Genomic DNA, 23,724 nt, shown 5'->3' on the forward strand with positions numbered 1-23,724 from the left:
GGACCCTTAGCAAGCTGAATGTTGAGAGGAAGATGTCATGAATCCCTGTGAGCTCAGTTTGGCCAGTTTCACCCAGAAACGTCATCAGTTGATTTTTCTATAGCAGGTTTTCTACCCTTTAACAATGGTATGAGTTTGAGCGGACAAGTGACCCACCATGCATGCCAGTGGCATTGAAGCTGCTTCCTAAGATTTACCCTTTAGAAACAGGGTAAATCTCAGTACAGTTTATTTTGAATTTAAAATACCTTTGAGGCTCTTGGAGGCAGAGGTCAAGGAACCGTGACGAAGATCAAATGAACTCCAACCTAAGGCAGCAAACTTTGAGGATGGCTGCATATAAAAGCCTCTCTTCTGGCCCACAGAACATCACCCAGGTGAGCAATAGAGGGTGAAATGGGGATGACCTGGAGAAAAACCAAGAAGTGTAGTTCTTAACTCTAAAGATTCCTGTATCTGCCCTTTCCTGAAAATGCGTATGAATTCTTGTTATTGCCACTAGGCCACATATGCTCTACAAAATCAGGTTGCCAGTGAAGTGCTAGAGCTGGGAAGCATCAATCCGAAGGGGCCTGGAGCTGTCCCCTTTCAAGTCAAGAGAAAGATCGGGCCCTCCATGCCTTTGCTGGTGAGGCAGCAAAGCCTGGCTGGGGAGGAAATACAGAGTAGAGCTGGCGGGGCAGACCTGCTGTCTAGTGGTCCCTTTTGCTAGTGGCATGCATTGCAGGGCCACCTGAACAAGCTGCATCTCATCCCAGACCAGTGTTTAGGCCCCCCAAGCCGAACATAAACCTGGGCAATGTTCCTAGCTCTCTCACCCATGACAGGTAAGATTTTAACTTTACTCCCTCTAGCTCTGCAGAGCCAAACAAAGATTCAGTGGAGTGGAATTACTAAGTTCCTATTCCTACATCTGTACAACCCCACTGTATTTGGGCTGCAAAATATATCACCAGGAATGGAACAGGGGCCAAAGAGAACTCAGCTTGACTCAGCTCTAGGGCAAGTTTGCAGAGTTGGAAGTTAATGTATTTACTTGTAACAAAACAGGTCTAATCTGAGGTCACTGAGATAACAAAAAATGAAGCCCCAGCAATGCCCTAGTTGAAGTCATTTCTGAGCAGACCCACACTTGCAGCATTGTTTCTTCTCTAGGGAGCATGCAGCATCCCACTAGAGTCATCTCTCTGATCACGTGACTTACTTTCCATTATGAAATAAGTTTGCCTTTCAGGAGGCATCAGCAATTAAGACACTTCAACCCCATCTCCTTATCCTCCCCTGCACTTCTAAGACAAGCAAAAAATAATTCCTTAAAAATTTGACCTGGCACAAATGTACCCCACCTCCATTAGTGTTGAGGTTTCATTCTCTCCAAGGCAGAGACTGTCCACATCCTTCAAAGTCACTGATATCCACAGTGAACACTACAATCTCATTGTTACTGCCAGTCCCTCCTAGTGCCACTTTGTCTCCAAACTGCACAGGCTCGTTAAAGTGTAGCAGAAAGCATTAGTCATTGCACTAAACCAGGAGACACTGGCCAGCTACAACGTGACAGCGCTTAACAATATCAACTGAATTTACAGGAGAAAGCAGCTGGTATGAAAATAACTGTATCTACCTCATTCCCTGACATTCTTCGACTTGCATGCGCTCAGCAGTTTGTTCAGAGATGATGATGAATCATATTTAATCACATGCTATTAGAGGAGGATAAGACCACACAGTGTGTCTAGGTTAATAGGTAGGAGACGGGCATATCTGATGCCAGCTTAAAAAACCCAATTCCGTAGACAGAATTCAAATCACAGAATTCTCTTTAGGAAGTGTGCCTTCCCATTTGAAGGATTAGGCAAACAGCTCTGTCCTCCATGACTTCCAGGAGGACAAAGTGCCAGAGAAAACTAATTCCCCTGCATGAGATTTAGCCCCATGACTCCGACTAAATAACTTGGAGTGACGTGTGTCAAGTTTGTGGAAGAGTGAAAATTAAGTGGGGGTGAGCAGCATGTACCTCTGACCTGGAGGGGAGTCCAAGTTTAAATCACGTGGCTGTTTCTATGGTGAAATTAGGCTCATTGGTTGCCTTCCAAGAGAAATAGGTGCAGTTTAGCTACCTACATACTGATACATACATACCTTATCAGTGTGGCATCTACAGCAAGTTTTATTTATCCTGCTTGAGGCATTTAAAAGTGGACAAAGCACTAGAAAATGTAGTACAGGAAGATGAATGGGATTGCCAGTGTAGTATTTACCATCTCTACCTTCTGTGGTAACTCAACACCATACCATCAGGTTATTTTCCCCAGGCAGTGGCCATAAAATTCTGAAATAAATGAAGCTATTCATTTACAATCTGACCTGCACTTCAGTCAGCCACTACGCAGCTCAGTCGGGTGATCCCAGTGTTTTGCAGAAGTGTTTTGACCCGGACCTGCTGTGGAATAAGATTTCAGCATGGCCATTAGGGAAAATGAGCTGGGCTTTTTCAATTCATCGTATCCACTTTGTGCACTCTCGTACATCTCCGGTATGTTGGGCAACCTCCGGCTCCAATGCCGCCCCTTGCACTTCGGAAGTCCAGTGGAGTCTTGGTGTTTTAAGAAACTTTGTTCTAACCCTAACCTGCAGCGGCAGTGAAGAGCAGTAAAGGGGTTTGCGTTGCATGGCTCATCATACTGAATATTAATCCCAGGTAGTACTTATTGTCCTGTTTTTTTTTTCCATTCAGCAGATTAGAGATATCCTTAAATTGGCCATGAATACATTTAAGCTGGGAGTTAGAACAAGATTTCTAATCATCAGGGAATAAGGATCTTCCAGTAGGACTAGAAGGGGCAGACAACCTAATTAGCTTTTAAGATGAAGCTCAGTACATTTATAAATGAGACTGTATGATAGGTTGTCTGCAATAGGATTTGATGAGCTAGGATTGAAGGTCCTTTCCAGTTGCGTGTTTCTAAATGCCTCCACTCAAGATTTTCAACAAATGGATGCCTATGGTTAGGCTCCTAAGTCCACAGTTAGGATCTTAGGTAAGTGGCCTCATTTTTTAAAGTACTGAGCATGCAGCAGCTCCCACCATTAGGAAGAGGTGGGTATTTAGAAAATCAGGCCACTTACTCAGGTCCTTTAATATGGATTTAAACTCCTAGTTTTAAGCCAAGATTTTCAAAAATGGTTGCCTTTGCCTTTCTTTTTCAGAGTCCTGACCCACTGTCCCCTCACTGTAGCAGATGATATACATAAACACAAAAAACAGAATTTTATTTTTCAACTTTGTTTAAAATCACTTTTCATAGCAATGTGGAAAAAATATAGACGTGGGAACAGAAGCTCCACAGTACAGGAGCCCAGCAAAATGGAAATCAGTACTGTCAGGAGGGCCAGATATAGGGCCTTCTAAATCCTACTGTTTTTACTCTGAGAGTCTTATAACGTATAGGCCAAGGGGCATGCATTATAGGCACCTGATCCTATGGAGGTACTGAGTACCTGCAACTCCTATTAACTTTAAGCCAGTTCCACGGGTCTGCTGGAATTCAGTTACAATTCATTAGTCCTGTGAAAACAGCAAAATATCAGTGCATTTGGGGACAGTGTCAGCTGTGCATTTACAGTTTTCACAGCAGTTGAAACAATATCTCTGCAATTATAACCATTTTATTATTACAAACAAAACTGTGTACTCAACTGTATATATTAGAATAAGACTGCCGTGATCGTTAAGTTATATTGAGTGAAAACAATCCCATTATGTTCTGGAGTTAGTACTGGAGGCAAACCTCTCTTTGTATTATGCTCGAGTCAACATTACTTGACTCTACCACTTTACAATAAGGAGAATGCATGATTAGTAATTTGAACCTCTAAAGGCTGACCAACTCTTAGTAATGAGATACAGCCAATTTCATCTATTTGAATGCCAGCCAAGCTCAGGGGTGACCCAAAGGTATTACCATCTGAAGGCTTTTGTGGCCTCTGTGAAATGAGCTGGTGCTCTCACTCCAGATCCTCGCAGGAAGGGTTTCCTGTCATTCACTCCAAATCCACACTATAGAGCATCATTGTTGGCAGACTCAGCAGAGTCCCTGGACTGGCTGGGGCCTGGAGAGTGAACTAAACTCTCCTACCTGAGAGGAGCATATTGGAAGGGTAGCATTAGAAAGCATGCCTGGTGCTGTACCTGCTCTATGGGTAGGTGAGGATTTCTCGCCTTGTGTCTCTCAGACGGGCAGTTTTCACAGCTCACATTTTAGAATAAAAGGCTAAGGCCGAAAAGTGTACCTCTATTAGGCACAATCGGCTACACAGTGTATATGGCTCATCTGGCCTTGCAGTGAGCTGTAGCTCACGAAAGCTCATGCTCAAATAAATTGGTTAGTCTCTAAGGTGCCACAAGTCCTCCTTTTCTTTTTGCGAATACAGACTAACACGGCTGCTACTCTGAAACTTTTCCCTTGTATGCCCACCTGAACATACACATTTGATCACCCATTTAACTCATCTTTGGCAAGAAAATTAATTTAGTTTCATCATCCTTTGTGTCCTGAAAGGAAGGAGGATAACACACTATGTAATTAAATCACTTGGTTACAATCTCCAGTGAACAGGATATCAACTTATTACTGTACAGAAGACTTAATAAAAGTTTTTCATCTGACAAATGGAAGAATTACAAGGCAGTGGATCTGTGTTACTCAAAACAAAAACAAAAAACCAACTACAACTGATAGACGAGGAGCTGCTCTCTAATAATGTATGAATACTGAATGTTGGCTTGGTTATTGGCTGTTTACTGTATGACTGTATTGGTTTAGTTTAATGGCAGACGGTAAGGAAACAATCAAGAAGGAAAGAATAGCTCAAGATAGGCCACACGCTCAAACACTTGAGGGTTGTTATAGGACAATGGTAGAGCCATAGGGGATAAGCCTAAAACACACAGTTTGTCATGTCAACATTACTCACTTGACATGTAGTCTGAACTCCCCTCTTGCTCCTGGGAGGCGGTCCCTTCCACTCATGCTAGACTGAAGCAACTGGGCAGGGCAGCATGGGGGAGCTTGCATGCTCTCTGTTCTGCTAACACACATTCTCTCCAGGGCTGCCAATCCAATACCTTCTATCAGTACATAAATCACTCTGTTTAAAAGTTCAGAACATAGAAAGGATTGGAAAAAATCCAGGCACATGCTGTGCTGAGCGGCAGGCATTCACTTCACTACTGCCAACAGCTTGCGAGAAAACATTCAGGGAGAAATTCAGTGCAACTGCTCTTGGGACCAGAAAGGGGCTCAGAGTGCACAAAGGGCTCAACCACCCTCATCACTATTGATCATATCTTATAAAGCCCTTGGTTCTACGTGAGTTAACTTAGAAATCCTACTTCCATGTCCATTAAATGCAAGCTGTCTGTGCCTTAAAGAACTACTAGGTCACTTGTTTCAATATCACAGAACTCCAGCAACAATCAGAGCATGGTATTGATGGCAGTTCTCTGCAGTCCTGAACCCTGCCTTCCAAACTGAAGGACCACCTTTGGTTTCTGCAGCCACACTCCACATAATTGTGATCACTGCTCCACACGGTGTCCTGGCCAAGGGCATTCAGCTGTGCCAGTGGTTAGAGTGAAAAGGAAAAAGACAAGGGATATTTAAAAAGAGCAATTCAGGATACCTCTACACTACGGCTGGGAGCATGCTGCCCAGCTCAGGTAGACATAAAAATGCAACCTCTGTTCAAGCTACCATGCTACAAATAGTAGTGTGCTCACTGGTGGTGGCTTAGGCTAGTTGTCCAAGTACGTACCCAGGGGCTCAGGGTGGGTTTGTACGAGGGTGGCTAGCCCCAGCTACATGACTATTTCTAGTGCACTAGCCCAAGCACAGCTATCTATCTACTCGTGCGGGGATGCACGCTGACAGCTGCAACGACGATGTATCCTTTGCGAGAATGCAGGGCTCTGTATTCTGTAAAGCCGCAGACTGCCATCTCGACACCTTCAGCCATCGCTACAACGAGTGGGACTTCTGAAGTCTCACACTCCACTTTCAGGAGCCGATTCCCAGGGTCATTGTCCAAGCCAATAAATGGGCTTTGAAAACGAAGTCTTTCCATTAGCAATAGCGTGTAATATCAGCATTGCTTCTGATGAGAGGAATCATCTGTGGAGATGAATGATGTGGCGTAACTAAACTTACCGTGGACTTGTCCTGCTGGCTTGCTGTTTTCTGGTTTGGTCACCCCTTTCAAATCAAGCTGAGGGCCTGTAAAGTTCTAAAAATCTTAATAAGAAAAGGAGGACTTGTGGCACCTTAGAGACTAACCAATTTATTTGAGCAAAAGCTTTCGTGAGCTACAGCTCACTTGCTTATGCTCATATAAATTGGTTAGTCTCTAAGGTACCACAAGTCCTCCTTTTCTTTTTGCGAATACAAACTGACATGGCTGCTACTCTGAAAAAAATCTTAATGTACACAAAAGGCGCTAAAACCCAACATGACTCATCAGCCCAGAGTTTGCTTTGCTGGGCAGAACATAACCTCATAGGATGACACCACTGCATCTTTTGAAGATGTTCCAAAACGCTGCTGCTGCTTTTTTTTCTTTTACTTTTATTTTAAAGAGAGAGAGAGAGTAGAAAGGAGATACAAGGATTGGAGAAGATATGCTTTTTATTATTATTAAAGAAAATACAACTGATCCCATTTTTATTCATTTGCCAAATACAAGAGACAAACTGAAATCTTCTAGGTGATTGCGCATTCCTGCATTCATTACGAGCCCCCACTTCGGTTTCCTTAACATACTAACCTTTTATTGAATCACACAAAGACGATTCCAAGATGAAAGAACAAACTCGCTCAGTAACCAGAAGTTATACAGCAGCTCTTTTCTAAGTGGGCAGACACACATGTGCAAGTTAGAAAATTCATTGCAACGAGGCATCACTTCTGTCTACTTCGAACACAGCAGGCACTTTGTATTCTAATTAATTTACGTGCAGTGGACACCTAAATAATGCTCATTACTTTATTGGCATGTAATACTGTTCCAACAACAGGCCTACCAAAGGTTTTTGATGGCACTCTAGAAGTGTATAACCTTAAATGTTATATCCTTCCCAACATCTCTTGGTTGATTTAAAATTCTAAGACATCAAATCTTATACCAAGAATTATGGTAGGAATAGGGAACATGTTAGAATTAAGTAAGCCCAGGAAAAGACAGCAAGAGGACGGTGGCTGAGAGCCATATAAGTAGGCACATGTTCTTGTATTAGACAATTCTTATGAACAACAGTTAACTCAATTATTTAATTTCCCCTTGATCAAGAACACAAACCTAGAACTACATTTGTAATGAGAGTTGGCACCACGGTGTGACTGTTCACTATGGGTCCAGATTCTTTTGCACATGCCTGAAAATTAAGCTATGCATCATCCAAATGCTGTGTAACGTCAGTTCTGACTACCCCCAAACTTTGGGAAGTTCAGATCTAAACATCATGGATAATGCTAATTCCACAATGAGCAAAGCCAAAACCCAAGCAAACATTAAAAGTTATCACACCAGCTTTTATTAACCGCAACGTTTTGGATATTTGGATCCAGATCCAAATTTTACAGCTAGGGCTGACACATGGTTTCATAGACATGAGAAGTGTGCAAAAATGGCTTTCAATACCTAGCTCCTGATGTCAGATATCAATTCTTCCTGGTGCCAGAGGGGCCAAAACAGGTAGGAAGGACAATATTTTCAAGCTTATACAGCTAGAGTAAAAGGGAAAGGGGGGACTAGAAAGAACTGTCCTTACTTTATTCTGGGGCAACTCCTTTCTTACAATTTTCCCCACATTTAGTTTTGTAGTCTGTTATCATGGCTTGGGGATAACATCAGTTGTAATAACCGATACATTCTCTATATCCTCTGCTTTCAAGAGTAGGGATGCCGTGTTCTAATAAGACTTCCACCTCGAGCTGACATGAACCTATAACACACTTTTCCTCCACCCAATAATGCAGAAAATTCAATATGCGGATAGCCTGAAATGCCCCTCCAGTCAACCAGGAGGTGTCAGAGATCAGCAAGTTTGATACCACCTCCATGCACTCATCCTACCCTAGAGACAAAACCTCATCTCCCACCCCAATGTAGCCAAATTGTTTCTTTCATCTCTCAATGTAAATATTGGTGCTGTCTGTTAAAGAGCATACTAAAATTTTTCAGCAGGTTGATTTTTTATTTAAAGAAGTCTAATCCCTTTCATGCATCCCACCCAAGCAGTTACACTTCTTTTCTGCTTAATATTTAATTTGCTAGCTGTAGTGAGTAAACAAAGGGAAAAAACTGAAGGTCTGATCAGGCAAATTTTGAAAAAAAGCATCAGAGGTTAAAGACTGCAAATCAAGCTCTCTGCTCTGGTCTACACTACAGAATTACTTCAGTGTAACTACGTTGCTCAGGGTTGTGAATAATCCACACCTCTGAGTGACGTAGTTACACCGACCTAAGTGGCAGTGTAGACTGTGCTATACCAGCAGGAGACCTGCGGTGGATTAACTAAGAAAATGGGAGAAGCTTTCTCGTGTCAGCTTAGAGCATCTTCATTAAAGCGCAGCAGCTGCGCCAATGCAGACCTACCTTCAGGCTCAAATGCCTCAGGAAAAGAATTTCACAGCTTTCAAGAATAACTACCCACAGGTTCTTTACACTCACTCAGTCATTGCCAGTCTGAAAGAGCCCTGCCTCAACAAGCCATATGGTAGTCCTGCAGTTTCAGAGCAGTTAGCGGTGACCAGATGTCCCAATTTTATAGGGACAGTCCCGATATTTGGGGCTTTTTTAAATATGGGCTCCTATTACCGCCCACACCCTGTCCTGATTTTTCACACTTGCTGTCTGGTCACAAGCAAAACTCAGAGCATCTAGCCTTTTAGATGGCTGGGATCAGTAGCAGCATAGTTAAAAAATCTCTCTGCAGCATGACAATAAAAAAAGCATGCATTGGAAAAATACTGGAGTGAAGTGTTGCCTTGTGCACCTCTGATTTCTACCATGAAGTCCTATTTTCATGAACTTGCACACAGGCAGGTAAGATTTCAGGAAATCAGAGCTGGAATCGGTTTTATCAAGGAATTCTGCAAAAAAAGCTATTTGCCATCTCTCACTCAATATATTGAGTATCGAACTCTCACAGTGAGTTTTTTGGTTTTTGTTTTTTTCAAAGAACAGCGAGTTTTAGTTCTGATTTGACAGTTACGGAATTATTCACAGAACAGACAATGCAGTGCAGGGAAAGCTTCATAATGCTGCCCCAAACATGCCTTACCCTCTAACAGAAGAGATAGATACTATAGGCTCCATGGCCCTTTAAAATCTCGGCCTCTCTGCCAAGACTGTTAGGAGCTTATTCTGGTGGTGATTCTGTGATGTGGGCACCTGTTAGTGGTAGCAACTTTCCATCACTGCTTACCCTAGGCTAGAGTCAGCCTGGATGTTGAAGGTGTCAGATTCCTTTACTGAATCTCACAGCCATTCAGTTCCAAACTCTTTTACTATCTTCCATTACCTTAAAAGATATAATTCTTGGCCAGAAAGGTAGTAACAGTCAAAACAAAATATACCCTGTTCAATTCATAGTTATGGTGTATAGCTGCATGTGAATGTGATGTGTGACTTACGAAGGAATGTAGAACCTTTAGTATAGCATGAATATATGCAAATTCTCAAAAAAACAAATAAAATATGAAGAAAAATTATCTAATACAAAGTGGCAAACCAATAAAAGTTTGTGTAATTAAATTGACCAGATGACAAAGTTCTGGCCTCTGGTTCTGGTGTACACCTGCCCCTGAACTCTGTAAGTACCACAGAGGCAGAATTTGGTCCCAAGTATCACGACTTGTCAACACTTGGAAGTTTTGGAATAGCTATTCCAGAATAATTATTTTGGTATAAGTCACTATGCGGACACTTTTATTCTGGAGGAAAAGTGTCTTTTTCCAGTTTAATTTAATCAAGTTACATGGGGCCAACTCCTATTTCCTTACTGAGGACTTCAGGATTTAGCCCCATGGGTTTTTTTGTTTCTAGATGAAGTACTGCTAATTATTTCTATGAGAGCTTTACACTGTGTGTATTTTAAGTTCCAATGAGCTTTCTATTGTTACCAGATTGATCTGGGGTTTGCCCTTTTTGAAAACGAGGGTAAATTTAGGGCATAAGAGATTGATGTGCTTGTTGTCAGTTGTCCCTAGTGAAGACATGGCTGCAGAGTTATCAAATATATGAATGATTAATAATTGCCCTTGCAATTTAGCTTGTTCACCTACAAGAGTTTGCGAGAGCCCTTTAGATTTATCCGCACAGCACACTGTATAACCAGAGGCTTATTTGGTATTTTTCTAGTTCCCCTTACTCCATCCCATAATGAGGTGCTACATTTTGGAAAGTCTAGGAAGACTGGCTGAACCAGTGCAGCAGCAAAGGGTGAAAGACATTGCTGACTCCACCAGTTCCATCATGCTTGAACCAAAGCTGTCAATCCAGGCATTGCCAATAACCGGTACAAAACACTGGGAAAATGCCATGAAAGGCTGCTGTATGTGGACACATGATCTCATGTTGCAAGCTCAAGCTGTTCCAGCACTTTCACTCGGAATCCATCAGTGACTATAAGACTTCATCTGCACCATTTCACTTTCCAGTCAGAATTTTAGTGGAAGAATGATGTCAGTTGCTTCTACAGCTGGGAAGAGTTGGTTAGTATTTCAGAATCCAGATCGTTTTGGACCCTGACATACTAGGTTACGGTTGAATGTCCTGCAGAAGTTGCTCCGAGTTAGTTATCCATTTTTCCCCCGTGATTGTTTAACGTTGTAATTTATTAAACTTCCATAACAGAAAGTTCTGCCCCTCCTAGTTACACTTGTTCAATTCCACAGCCAGCCTTTGCCTTCCATTCTCATAAATAAGGACATGGGGATACAGAATCCCCAGCTATGTTTGTACTTGCCCTGATTTTCCAAGCTTTCAGACAGACAACTCATAATCCTGCTGAGAATTTACAGTAACCCCATTCCCCATCTCAACTAGACATTCCACCTTAAATGGGTTTTGTTGTCTTCTTTGGGATAATATCCGTTTCTGTGACAGCTCTATACTCCCGGCTTCTGGAGCTACTAAGCTCCTCAGAGCTCTCGTGCCAGTCTCTCACAGATGGGGGTGGAGGTTTGCCATATGCCATTTCAGTAGCAGGTTTTGACTCTCAGTCAAAAGCATCATAAAAATCAGTACACAGGTTTTTCCTTCCATATGGAAGGATTGTTATTTGGCCTTTTCCTCCAACTGTAGCTTCATCATGCAAAAGGAAAAGAGGCAGTGGCTCCTTCACGCTTTGGGGAGTTCATCCTGGAGTTCATCTTCACTTGAAATGTAGCCTTTGTTCTCAGTACCTGGAAAACAGAGTCTGAGTCAAAAGAAGTGGGCTACTTAACAGAATATTTGCGATAAGGGAACATTATACATAATTTTTCACTTCCGAACCTAGATCCTTGTATGGAATGAGAGAGAATTTATAGGAATTGTTGCATAAGACCAGAAATGGTCCTTCTGATCTGGCATTTTGCCTGAGAAAGGCTGATATCATGATCTGGAGAAAGACCTAAAACTCCCACAGTGTGTTGAATTCTGCAATACTTACAATAATGCTATCTTATTACGTCGTCTTATTGTAGTATTGCCAAGTTACTTGAGGAATTGCCAGGAATGGCAATTTGCTGATTTTCAGGGCACATTGCAAAGTCTATTGTCCCAGGGCATGAGGAATTTGTTTAGTCTGCTACTGTGGTTGATTGGTTTTGCTGCGGGTTTGAGCTGAACAGACTGTCCTTTGTTATGTCACATACTTAGAGTGTATTTTAGTTTGGGGTACAAACAGCTATGGCAGTTGGATAGGCTGATAGAGGAAATTACAACTGGACATAGAAACCTCTGCAAAGTTGCTGGGCTTCCTCACGATCTTTCTCAACATGAAGGGCTGTCAGGAGGAAAAAGCCTCCCCCAAGGACACCAATGAAGGCACTCAGGATGAAGCTGTATTGCAGGCTCCGGAAGGCCCCCAGGTGTGAGTCATTCTGCCTGGTCTGGAGAGCATCAGAGATCTAGGGGGGGAACACAGTGTCATTTACTTTGGACTCAATGGCTTATTTTCTACCTGTTTTAAACATGTTGCTCGCAATGCCATCTCTGACGAGAACAAGACTGAGAGGGCAGGAAAAGAAAACTCACTGCCTGCATGCGCTAGATCTGGTAACACACATAAACTGGCCTTCACTGCATCTCAGTATTCACTCGGCTTAGAAGTCTCATGCAATCGGGTTGTTGCATATGTCCAGAGCTTCCAGTTTCACATGAGCTGGAAATAGTTGCAACCATGGCAGGGCAGAGTGCTCGTGCACTAGCCATTAACTCATTTGACTGGGTTTCCCGCTTTGTCTCCATAAAACAAGCTTGAGCCACATTTCAAGTTTGTACAAAGGTTTGAATCATTTCTTGCATTATCAGAACGTCTTCACCCATTCCTCATCAAAGCTTTTACTTTTGACAGATGGGTGGGTGTCAAAGCTGGCACTGTTGGCAGAAGTAGGCGGAAGCAGCAGTAAGAGACAAGAAGAGAAGGGAAGAGCTATGAAGGGGCTTCAGGGTGAGGAAAGGGAGTCTGATTCTGAACAAGGAAGCGTTCAAGATGAGGTGGGGTGACAGGGTAAGGAAAGGAAAGGAAAGGAAAGGAAAAGGCACACACACCTGATTGGAATTGACGTGAACAAGCATTCGAAGAACTCAAGGCTCATACCCAGGTGCTTCTCAGAGAACGTGCCGCTGCTGTCCTGGCACTCATGTGCAATGCAGCTTTCCCGAGCTATCCAGTAACAGCTTATTGCTACTGTGTAAAGGTTACTGCACATCAGAGTGATTTTCAAAGTAGAGCCATACAATCAAAACCAGCATTCATCAGACCACTCACATATACTTTTCTTCAGTGAGCATATTTCTTCCAAATTTCAATTGGCTATCCCATTTTGGCACTGGAGCCACTGAACCTTTCAGTTATTTTTGGAAGTGACAAAGTTCATTCCCACTCCTTGAACTCTCTTCTTTTCCTCAGTCTTTCCACCTCTTGTCTTTCTGTGTGAATATTTTGAAAGTTTGAGTCCAGAAAGGTAAGGTTTTGGAAAGTTAGGAGCATTTGAGACCAGGGGCTTGGCATGCCAATCATTGGAATGCCAATGCAATCTCAACTACAGCAATCCCCCTGCTATTACAAGAGTTGCATATTTTGAGTTTTCCAGAAGGTATTTCGCAGAATGAGATCTTGCCTGCAGATTTTATTTAATTGTATTTTTCATTTTGAAGTGCAAAATGGTATTTTATTAGTTCCCATGAACTTGTCCATTAACCTGGCAGAAAAGTTTTGCACTTGGATTTAAACACTCTGAACAAGTGCCATTGCCATAATCAGACTGCTACCAAATCCTTATGAATTAGTATAGTTGATATCAAAGTGAAGTCCTAAGCCTGCAGACACTTTTGTACTCAATGGGATTAATGGTACGTATAGAGTTAAGCTTGTACTTAAGGGTTTGCAGGGCCAGGAGGACAATAGTGATATAAAAGTGCTTAGTACAGAAGTGCTGGTTTAAGTTGCATCTGGATTCCAATTCCACACTGCAAGAAAGAGTATTCAAAGCATTTCCAATCTGGGACCAGGAATCAGAGTCTATTCTTCAGAAATTTCCAAATGTTTTATATTTAAAAAGGTTTGGATAAGATTCAGAGAAGTAGCCACAAAATCCCATTACTTACAATTCCAGTGAGGTATGGGCTGCCTGCATCTCCCAGCAAATGGCTCATGAAAATCTGCAAGGCAACAGCTGTTGACTGGCACTTTGGCATCACCACATACTGAAACCAAACAAGAGGATCATCAATATTTGAAGAATCAATAATTCCACGAATGACCTGCACAGATCTAGGCTACAGGTAATACTGCAAGCTGCAGACTACTTTCTGTGATTGGTTTTGAGAAACTATTCCGTGAGAAAAATTCAGAAGAAAGAATGAAGGTGAAATGGGGAGAATGTGACACTCCAATAATAGCCTTCCCCCTCCCTTCCTCCTTCTTCCCCCCATAACTGGAGAGCAGTTAGCTGGCCACTTCACCTTGAATGGTCCATTGTCTAGCATAAGGAGTTAACACGTTTCAATATGTTTCACAGATTGTCTCTCTCTCCAAGAGACGTTGGCCAATAAAAGACCTCACCCACACTGACTCTCAATGCAGCATGTACCGATCCATTCTGCCACGTGATTTTTGCTTTTATAGATGATGCTGAATGATAGCCGTTGTGGCTTTATTGACGTACCTGTAACCCTTCTGCCCGCCAGAGTTGGCAGCAACAAGGGCCGGGTTCAATATCTAGGGGATCCATTCCAATAACACAATGCAAACCGGCTCGAGCCCCCACCCAGTCACCTGGGACAAATATATACCATACCCGCTGGGCGCCCCCAAGAGGCAATACTTCCCCTCTCGCAAGCACATAGTCTGAGTGTAGCAAAAAGCCTTTTAATAACAGAGAGAAACAATGTGGCATTATGTTGGGGAAACACCACCAACAGGATTCATAACACAACCCGTGAGCAAAAAAAACCCACCCCAAGCAAATTGGGGCATGCCCCTTTCCCTTTGGTTCTTGAGTCCAGCAACCCCAAATCACCCAAAGTCCCAAAAGTCCAATGACCCAAAAGTCTCTGTCCCTGGTCAGGGCAGCCCCAGAGTTCGAAAGTTTATCTGTGGAGCTTTACCTCCCAACCTGGGTGGAGATGGGATGGGGGTAAGAGGCACCTTACATGATCTGAAGCTGACCGCCCCACAGCTCCATAGGCCTTCACTTCGCTCTGCTCCGCCAGCCGCCCCACAAACTGCTCCGCGTCCCACCAGCAGCTCCCGCCGTCCTACGAACTGCTCCACCAGCCTGTCCACAAGGCACCCCAGCCGTCCCGCAAACTGCTCCACAATATATCTTCAGGCTCCCCCACTACTTAAGACTCAGTGATTTCAGCTCTTAGTCAGCTCAGCTCTTTGGTGAATTCAGCTTGTAGTAGGGGAGCCTCAGTGCTGGTGCCCCATTAGCCCAAGGTGAGCTCAGCAGCCTGTAACTAGACTCCTAATGGAATCAAAATTAGCTCTGATATTCCACAGTGGAGAGAGGAGGACGTGCAATTAGCATGTAAGGCCCTCACCAAGGGGCCCATGCCACCAAGTATTAATACTTGTCCCCAGCCTCTCTCAATTCACAGAGTTTTGGAACCCATGACCCTTGCCTAGCAAGTGCTACTTAGTTGATGGTGAGTCTCTCCATCATAACAAAAGGCCAAGTACAGTTCCAAGCACAGTTCCCATAGTCAGGGTAATAACAATTTATTCTTCCTGCCCCAATAACAGAGACACTGGGGATCCCACAGCAGCCAAAGTGACCATTTGGGCAGCTATGGCCTCATTCTAGGCGGGGTGGGTGTGCCTGTGCAAATGAGATCGGCCCCTGAAGTTCTTTTCCACAACTTGCCACAACTCACCACCAGATGTCAGGGTGGAGCTCATCCTGACACTGCTTACATACCCATAAGCAGATACTTGCTCTTCAGTTTTCTATGTACTTTCATCCACTCTATGTGGTCAGTTTGCCTGGCGTAGAAGGACTGCCTCTTGGATTGAGGGTACTTGTGATTGCAGACTCAGTCTGGAATCTCTGCCAAGACTAACAAGGATGCCAGCCAAGATGAAACATTATGCATTCCAAGTCACTAGGGATGAAGCTGAAACTTTTCATACAGGGCATCAAAAAGGTGTTAGATGCTGGCAATTGTACCTCTGATGACAGACTAAATTTGTTTCCTTTTATTAATCCCTAGAGCCATCCACTCTACCTTGCCCGACAGGTGGGGCAGAAAGACTCCGCACGCCAGCCAGACTGCCCTTACGTTTATGTGCAACTTCGCCTCCTCCGGGGACCACATCCCACGTGTCTGGAGGTCGCCGAGATGCGCTCCCCAGCCGAGGCCCGAGGCATCCAACATCAATTTGATGGAGTGAGCGGGGGTTGTCCAACAGAATCCCCTCCAAGACTGTCCTGCTGTCGGTCCACCATCGCAGTGAGGTAAGTATCACCTGGGGAATGGCAACAATCTTCTTCAGGGCGGTCTCTGGACTGGGAATAGACAGTCCCTAGCCATTGTTGTAGGGGCCACATTCGGAGCCTGGCATGGCAGACCACGTAAGTGCATGCTGCCATGTGACCCAGGAGGCGCAGACAGGTGCTGTAGTCAGAGGGTATGCAGAGACTTCTGCGATGAGGTTTGTCAACATGTGGGACCTTTCAAGAAGCAGGAACACCCTGGCGCAGGTCGAGTCGAGGACAGCTCCAATGATCTCTGTCCTCTGCACCGGCACAAATGCTGACTTTTTGTCGTTTACCAGTAGGCCCAGAGAGCAGCACATGCCCTTCGCCTAAGCACCTTAGGCAGCTGGTATGTGGATCGCTGATGGGCGTAGGCCGTTTGCAGTGATCACAGGGCTCAAACAATGGGGACTGGGGCATGCCCTGATTCCCGGCTGGGTCCCGTTCAGGACTAATGGAGAATTTGAGAACTACTACTAAGGGTAACTAAGAAAACTACTAACTATGTATAACTATTTTACAGGATTTCAAAGTTTTCAAGAACAGAGAAGGAATCAATGCTAGCCGAAGCACCATCACTGGCGGCAAGAAGGAACTGAGGGTGGGGGGAGCCGGTGGCACCCCTTACGCCGCGCCAGGCGGGCACCACAGACAGTCCCCTATGGATACTGCTGAGGAAGAAACTTCCGGCACCAGTGGACGTGGCAAGCACACACACCTAATATGGAATGGACATGAGCAAGCACTCGAAGAAGAATGTATGTACCTGTTCGTCCAAGACACTGAAAAGCACTGAGATAATTCCAGTGATTTTTAAAAATGGAATATGGTCATTTTGGATAATGGAGGAGATAAACTATGTATAAAAAGTACAATGGGATCCTACATAGTTTGTTCCTCTTTTCTGTTCTGACAATATGTTTACACTATTAGTGATATTATGGTAAATCCACGAGGTCCCAACTGAGATTAGGGTTCCATAGTAGTAGTTCTGGGCAGCCAGTATAAGCCAACACCGGGAGAATGGAATGTGTGTTAACATGTCTTCAACCTGTTCGACAATATTTTAGCCTTATTGCGGACAAGGATAAGTTGTATTTTAGAAACATGTCAACTGTTCATGGTTAACCCCAAGGGTAAAATTGTATTTCACAATGTGTTGAAGATCCGTTAACACACTATGTATTCTCCTGATGTAGAAATACCCTGAGTATGACAATCCCTGCCACAAAGAGATTACAATTTAAGTAGGCAATTTAAGTACGCAAAACAAGGAGTAGGTGAGAGTATTATCCCCTTTTACATGTGTTCCTAACCAGGGAGGACAAGGCATTGGTATCTGGCCCACTGGAAGTATTATTGCTGCATGAAACTCTGATCCCAGCAAGTTTGAAAGAAGATCCCTGAGGAGGAAGAGGAGAAGCACCAAACCCTACCTTCACCTAAAGCTCTAATCCCAGGTGATACCCTAGCATCAGCCATATCAAAGCCAAACTTTCACAATAAACCCCAGGCCTACAGAATCTTGTTTGGTCTCAGGTTTAATCTCGAACCCAGAAGGTGCCGAGGGACACTCACATGGAGTTCTGTGGGGTTTTAGGCTGCCTGCTCGACTCTGAGATTAATTCCCTGCTGGAGGGGTTGTGCCTCCTCCACAAGTCTGTGGAGTTGACTCCTGGGAACCCCAGACTTGGGCAAGTGCCCCCTGATGGGACTATAACACACTGGCTAATTGTGATGATATTTCTCTCTCTAGTGACTAGTCTGGCTACTGCTACCAGCTCAGTTACTCATTTAAAAAAAGAAGGAAAAAAATAGTTTTGTTCTGAGTTCAATGAAGCCCAGAAACAGGCTGCAGCCACAGGAGCCTGAACTGAACCCACTAAAAAGGTGGGCACAGAAGCCCTGAACAATTGAAACCTAATTTGAGCAACGCTAACATCAGCCCCAAAATGTACGAATTCTGACACTAGAGCATCAGCAGGGCTTTTCACTGAAGAATAAAGACCTTCAGGAAAGGTCTTCAAAGCTGTTTGAACGAGGATAGACAATGTAACTGCATTACAAGTCAATCCTAGAGCTCCAAGGTTCAGATAGACAGCTCGGGAGTTGCGGCCCTCTCCTTGAAATTTGAGGTTAGCCCAGGGGTTCTCAAACTGGGGGGGTGGGACCCATCAGGGGGTCGTGAGGTTATTGGGGTCGTGAGCTGTCAGCCTCCACACCAAACCCCGCTTCGCCTCCAGCATTTATAATGGTGTTAAATATATAAACAAGTGTTTTTTTATTTATAAAGGGGGTCACACTCAGAGGCTTGCTATGTGAAAGGGGTCACCAGTAGAAAAGTTTGAGAACCACTGGGTTAGCCCATTGCTAGAAGAATCTGAAGACTCAAAATTGAATGAGCTGCTTATCCTGTTCCCAACTCACTATATTCACTTAGTTTCAGACATGTGAAATTCATTGTTAGTTTCTATTGGCTGCCTAACTCTCTAAATGCTGCTTAATTGGCACTCTCTTCCCTCCCAAAGCAGAGCTACTGGGATGAAGCACTCTTATGCAGAGAGGCAGGCAAAATTCTGTTCCGGGACAGCATTGGGAACCTTTGCATCATTACCCTCTAATAGATGTTTAAGGGACTCAGATGTTTATCCCTTTCCTCTTACATGAGGTTACTGAAAATCCACCCCTGGATTAAGGCAACCCTTGGATTTTACAGCCAGATGAGGCAACATCAAAGCTCCAGATCCAAACATACATGAAGTTTGGGAATTGCTCTGGACTTTACAGTTGAGGCTCCTCTCCATCCGGTAAGTGAATGGAGAGAAGCTATGTAACATTATATTCCTTTCTCTGTGCTCAGTGGAAGGACAGTTTCTTCTGTTAAAGGTTCATATGCTTAAAATCTTAGATGAGACAGAACCAGACAAGGACACAGTGCTGCATTGTTAATTATTAACATTCTTCTCATAAATATAGAAACTGTCCCTCACCTTAGGGCATCTCATCAAGTATTTAATGTGATGGCTGGTGTTCTTCTTTCTAAACCTAAGATGCCTACATTAGCTACTATGAGAAAGGAAGTATTTGTTTCTTGTCTGTGTAAAAGGGAGCTAACAAGCAAGGTAAAGAAATCTTAGAAAAAGATCCGCTTTCATGTTTAACGTGCACGTGAAGTTCATGAACATGCTTTGTGTCTGTCTATATGTCACCTTCCATGTAAAGAGATCCCAGAGCCCTTGACAGAGGGATCACTCCATCCATCACTGAAATGCAGCTACACTGCACCAACAACACTCCACCATCACATATAACTGCTTCAGTTGAAACTGAAGGTGGAAATTAGGAAGGCTAATTTAAGTAAGTAATTACTCAAGCTAGTTTTGGCCAGGACCCCAGGGTTAACACCCATACTCTTTCAAAAAAGGACCATACACTCTTTAATTACCAGAAGAGGTTAGGTTCTATGCATAGATGTTTTATGCAGTTATACCAGTATAGCTTATTCCTGTATTGGAAAGATAAATTAGCTTAACGGGTATAATTGTGTCCACACTGCAGTTTGTATCAGTGTAACTATTTTGGTTCAAAATAAAATTCACCTCCCTAACTGACACAGCCATGCCAGTACAAAAAAATGGGCGAATAGAGCAGGCCTCAATTTTACATCTTTAAGAAATCATTTGCAATAGCCCCAAAGCCTCCCTCCACACCCTGTTGAGGCACTGGGTTCAGCACGAACAGACCACTGCCTCGTTAGCAAATACCAATCCTTGTTGTACCTGGGTTTTCCATAAAGGTCCCCATTTGGGGTCTAACCAGGCAGGTAACGTTGACTGCTATTGGCATCACTTTAAAATTCAATTCTAGTGTTCTCCAGTGACTTCACATGAAAAGCCCCTTCCCTCATGTGTTATTCAGACACTAGTTTGTATATGCTGCTTTAAGTTGGCATCTTATTTCAAATGTTATGCCTACACAAACTGGAACCAAAATAACTAAGGCCATGTCTTGACAGCCGAAAAAGGTGTGTCTGTTTACAGTGAGACAACTAGTACATGTTAGTTATATTGCCATAAAGTCCCAGTGGAGATAAAACACAGGTCGTTTTTACCGTGAGGTAGGTAGGCATAGTCAGCCACAGTGAGTGAGTGAGTGTATGTCTGTCTGTCTAAAATACATATATGCTCTAGTTCAAAGTTCTAGTAGCTGTGTCATACAGGAGGTCAGACTAGATGATCACAATGGTCCCTTCTGACCTTGGAATCTATGAATGTTAACCACTCTGTAGCGAGGTGAGGTTAAACCTGCCCGCATTTTGTCACCTTTAGAATTTTATAGGAGTTAACTAATACATTACCTCTCTTGCTATGAACACATCTCTTTGCTGGCAGTGAAGACTTTTTTTTAAATTCACACCACTAGTTTGGTGTGAGTCTGTGTGTAGATGCTTTTTTGAAAATAAAAATGTCCTATTTAGATATAACTGGGCACTTAACCTAAGTGCGTGTCCACACATAGAGAGTTGCCCCAAAGTAAATAACTAGTGGCATGAATTACAGACAGTTGAGTTATTTCAGTTCCAGCTTGTGTGTAGATAAGCCCTTACTACATCTAAAGAACAGCTTTATGTTGAGTAATGTTATTAGTTTAACCACTGACCTTTATTTAAAATAACTGCAAGAGAAAATTAAGCACAGATCGCTGCCCAAAACAAAGGGATAAGTGAGTCAGCTCAGGAATTTACAAATCTGGATAGATGAACTTCACTTGGTATTGTTTTGGCTAAATGTGTGGTGTGCATGGCAGGAGAGAGACAGATACATTGTGTGGCTCTGTGAGTAGCTAAAAGAGAGGTTTTGGGTCGGGTACTGGCTGAAAGAAGTTTGGACCTGTGAGGCAGAAGACAGTCTCTTATTGTTGTTTGATTGTTCCTATATTTGGGGAAACAGGATTTGTACATTTTTGAAAATCAACCAGATTGCCTCAAACAAAACCTGGCTTCATCATCAATTTCTCCTCCTAGTGCAAACAACCGGCAAGGCCCCACATTTGACTAGCCACTTTGGACAAAACCGTAAGATGTCTTTTACTCTTTGGGTCCTAGAAACATGGCCATGGCTACAGTAACTAACATGTTCAACACCCCTTGTGTCTGGCAGTTTGGGAAGCTGGATTCCTGCCAGAAGTATTGTGTGTTTTTATGTTCCTGGCTATCTGCTATAGAAGAATATATATTATTAAGGATACTGGGCTAGATGGATCCTTGGTCTGACCCAGTATGGCTCTTTAGGGTGAGAAAATTCATTCTCGATGGCCCAAGAGGTCTTTGGCCTATCTGGAAAGACTATCAAGGTGGCAGTTGGTGCTTAGTGGCTTTAGGGGAAGAATCCTTTTCTCCAGGGACAGAGACCAAAAAGATTGCCAGCACACAACTATAAATCGGCAGATAACATGGTGCCATGCTATAGTGAGTAAGGCACTGGAGTGGAGTCAAGAGACTTGGGTTGTACTGCTGACTCTGTTTCCCCTCTCTACAAGCGACTAATGATGCCAACTATACACTGAATGATATAGAGATGAACAGTATTAAGAATTATTGAACAAGCATCCCAGAAATTGAAAACTTTGTAGCCCAGTTCAATACCTTGCACCTATTCAGTTCCACTGATGCTGCAGTCACTCAGCTGAAAAGATTTCCAATATCCAGAATTACAAGGAGTGAATGGAGTGGGTCTGCTAGGAGAAGTAGTCAACAAGAATGAAGAGGTGAGATAAGGTTGATCTTATGGTTTCACTCATATATAACATTAAGTGTTGTACAATTGTGCAGTTCATTCTGTCAGAGTCTGACTGGACATGATGCTTGCTAATGAAATGGGAACTGAGTGGAGCACTCTTCCTCTTACTAGCATATAATGCAATATGGCATTTGTCAGGAACAGAACAAACCAAGCACCCCCACACAACGGCTTCTGAATCATGTGCCATAATATCCTGCTTATCAAAGGACATGTCCTAGACACCCACGCATTCTCACTGATTCCAGTGGCAGCCTGCAAGTCATCTGCTGGGAGATCCAGTCAGGATTCCTTGTCAGATAGACAAGGTGCCCCAAACAAACGTCTTAATTTACAGGGCCTGTCCTGCTCGCCCTGATGATTTTACAGGGACAGCCTCTTGCTAATTGGCTACATGGAGGAGTGGCCAACTAGCCAAGCAGATGAAACTGACAGACTGGCCATGCACATACATTGCAACCAGAGAATGGCAACCAGGAAGATGTGCTTGTGCTGGATGTACTCCAGCTAGTTCACTAACGATACAAGTGTGGACGCTGCAGTATGTGCTTCGGTGCTGGCTGCACAAGTCTGAGTACGTTCCCAGGGGAGCTGCCATTCACACTCCCAGCCGTGGCACACACAGATGTACCCATATACCTCATGAGCCACTTCCAAACCAGACAAGCTGACTCAGTCCCAACCCAAAGCCTCCAGCCAAGGCATCTTCCTCACCCTGAGCTGCCGAAGACCTCCTGTGAACACACTGACACCTCACATGTAAATGTGCTCTTCCCTGGGCTGCCTTCTTCCCTCATCACTGTTGTCTTGGTTCTTCACTTTGGTAACCAGACTCATACATATGGAGACTCCATCTACAACCTCTCTTGAAGAGAGCCACAAAGGAGCTTGGCATCTCTCCATTCACACACGTTATTTTGGCTATGGTTGTACATTAGTTCTCTTCGTGTTTAGTGCTGGGGGGAAGCGGCACAGAGGGGCTACATTCAATACAACTTAATTCAATAGCCACAAAAGAGCAGGAGATTTATCATTCAGCCAGCATCTTCCTTTGTCTGCAGCTCCACAGGTTGCAGGATAAATAAAGCCTGGAGATACTTTCTGGATAGCAACACCACTTGGGGAGAAAAAAAAGCCACTTTCATGGCAAAATAAGAACAGCCATTCCCAAGTCCAGCTGTATTATCAGCAACTGTCTGAACAATACAAATGACAATACATATATATATAAAAAAGATTAAATGTTTACTGTGTTGCTCTGCAGCTAAGATGATAGCATCAGTACATTGAACCCACATGGCTTTTCAATGCAATGGATACAATTCCTAAGCTATAGAGTCCTTGAGTGAACAAAGACACAACAAGTGATCTAAGTGAAGATTGGTGTAACCAGGAAAATGAGAATTACTGAAGTTTACAATTTAGGATTACATCACAAAGCATTCTCAGAAAATAGCTTACCACACTTTGCCCCGATGGGCATTTAGTCACTCTGCACTGGCAAGTGAGAAAATTAAAAGGTTTGGATCTGACTGGTATAGGGTCACCTTCTATCACGACAAAGAGTGTATCAAAGTTGTGACATGCTTGATCTTTTGAGTTTTTAAACTAGCTTTCTAGTTTGACCTACTGCATAATAGAATAGGCCGTAGAAGTTTACCCAGTAGAAAGGTGTA

The 23,724-nt window shown here is 43.4% G+C and overlaps 1 protein-coding gene across 1 annotated transcript in view; it reads right to left on the reverse strand.

The window, feature by feature from the left end:
• Positions 1 to 10,118: 10,118 nt before the first annotated feature.
• SPNS3 (SPNS lysolipid transporter 3, sphingosine-1-phosphate (putative)) overlaps positions 10,119 to 23,724 on the reverse strand; it is a gene marked incomplete at its 5' end in the record, with an annotated part of 43,998 nt that continues 30,392 nt past the window's right edge. The window contains 3 exons of the mRNA XM_084650940.1: positions 10,119 to 11,465; positions 12,002 to 12,173; positions 13,876 to 13,974. Coding sequence (XP_084507066.1) covers positions 11,401 to 11,465; positions 12,002 to 12,173; positions 13,876 to 13,974 — 336 coding nt within the window. The 3' untranslated portion in view covers positions 10,119 to 11,400. The remainder of the gene's footprint in view (positions 11,466 to 12,001; positions 12,174 to 13,875; positions 13,975 to 23,724) is intronic.

This window comes from Lepidochelys olivacea (assembly GCF_965140295.1).
Source record: "Lepidochelys olivacea isolate rLepOli2 genome assembly, chromosome: 17".
In the NCBI taxonomy this organism is placed as follows: domain Eukaryota; kingdom Metazoa; phylum Chordata; order Testudines; family Cheloniidae; genus Lepidochelys; species Lepidochelys olivacea.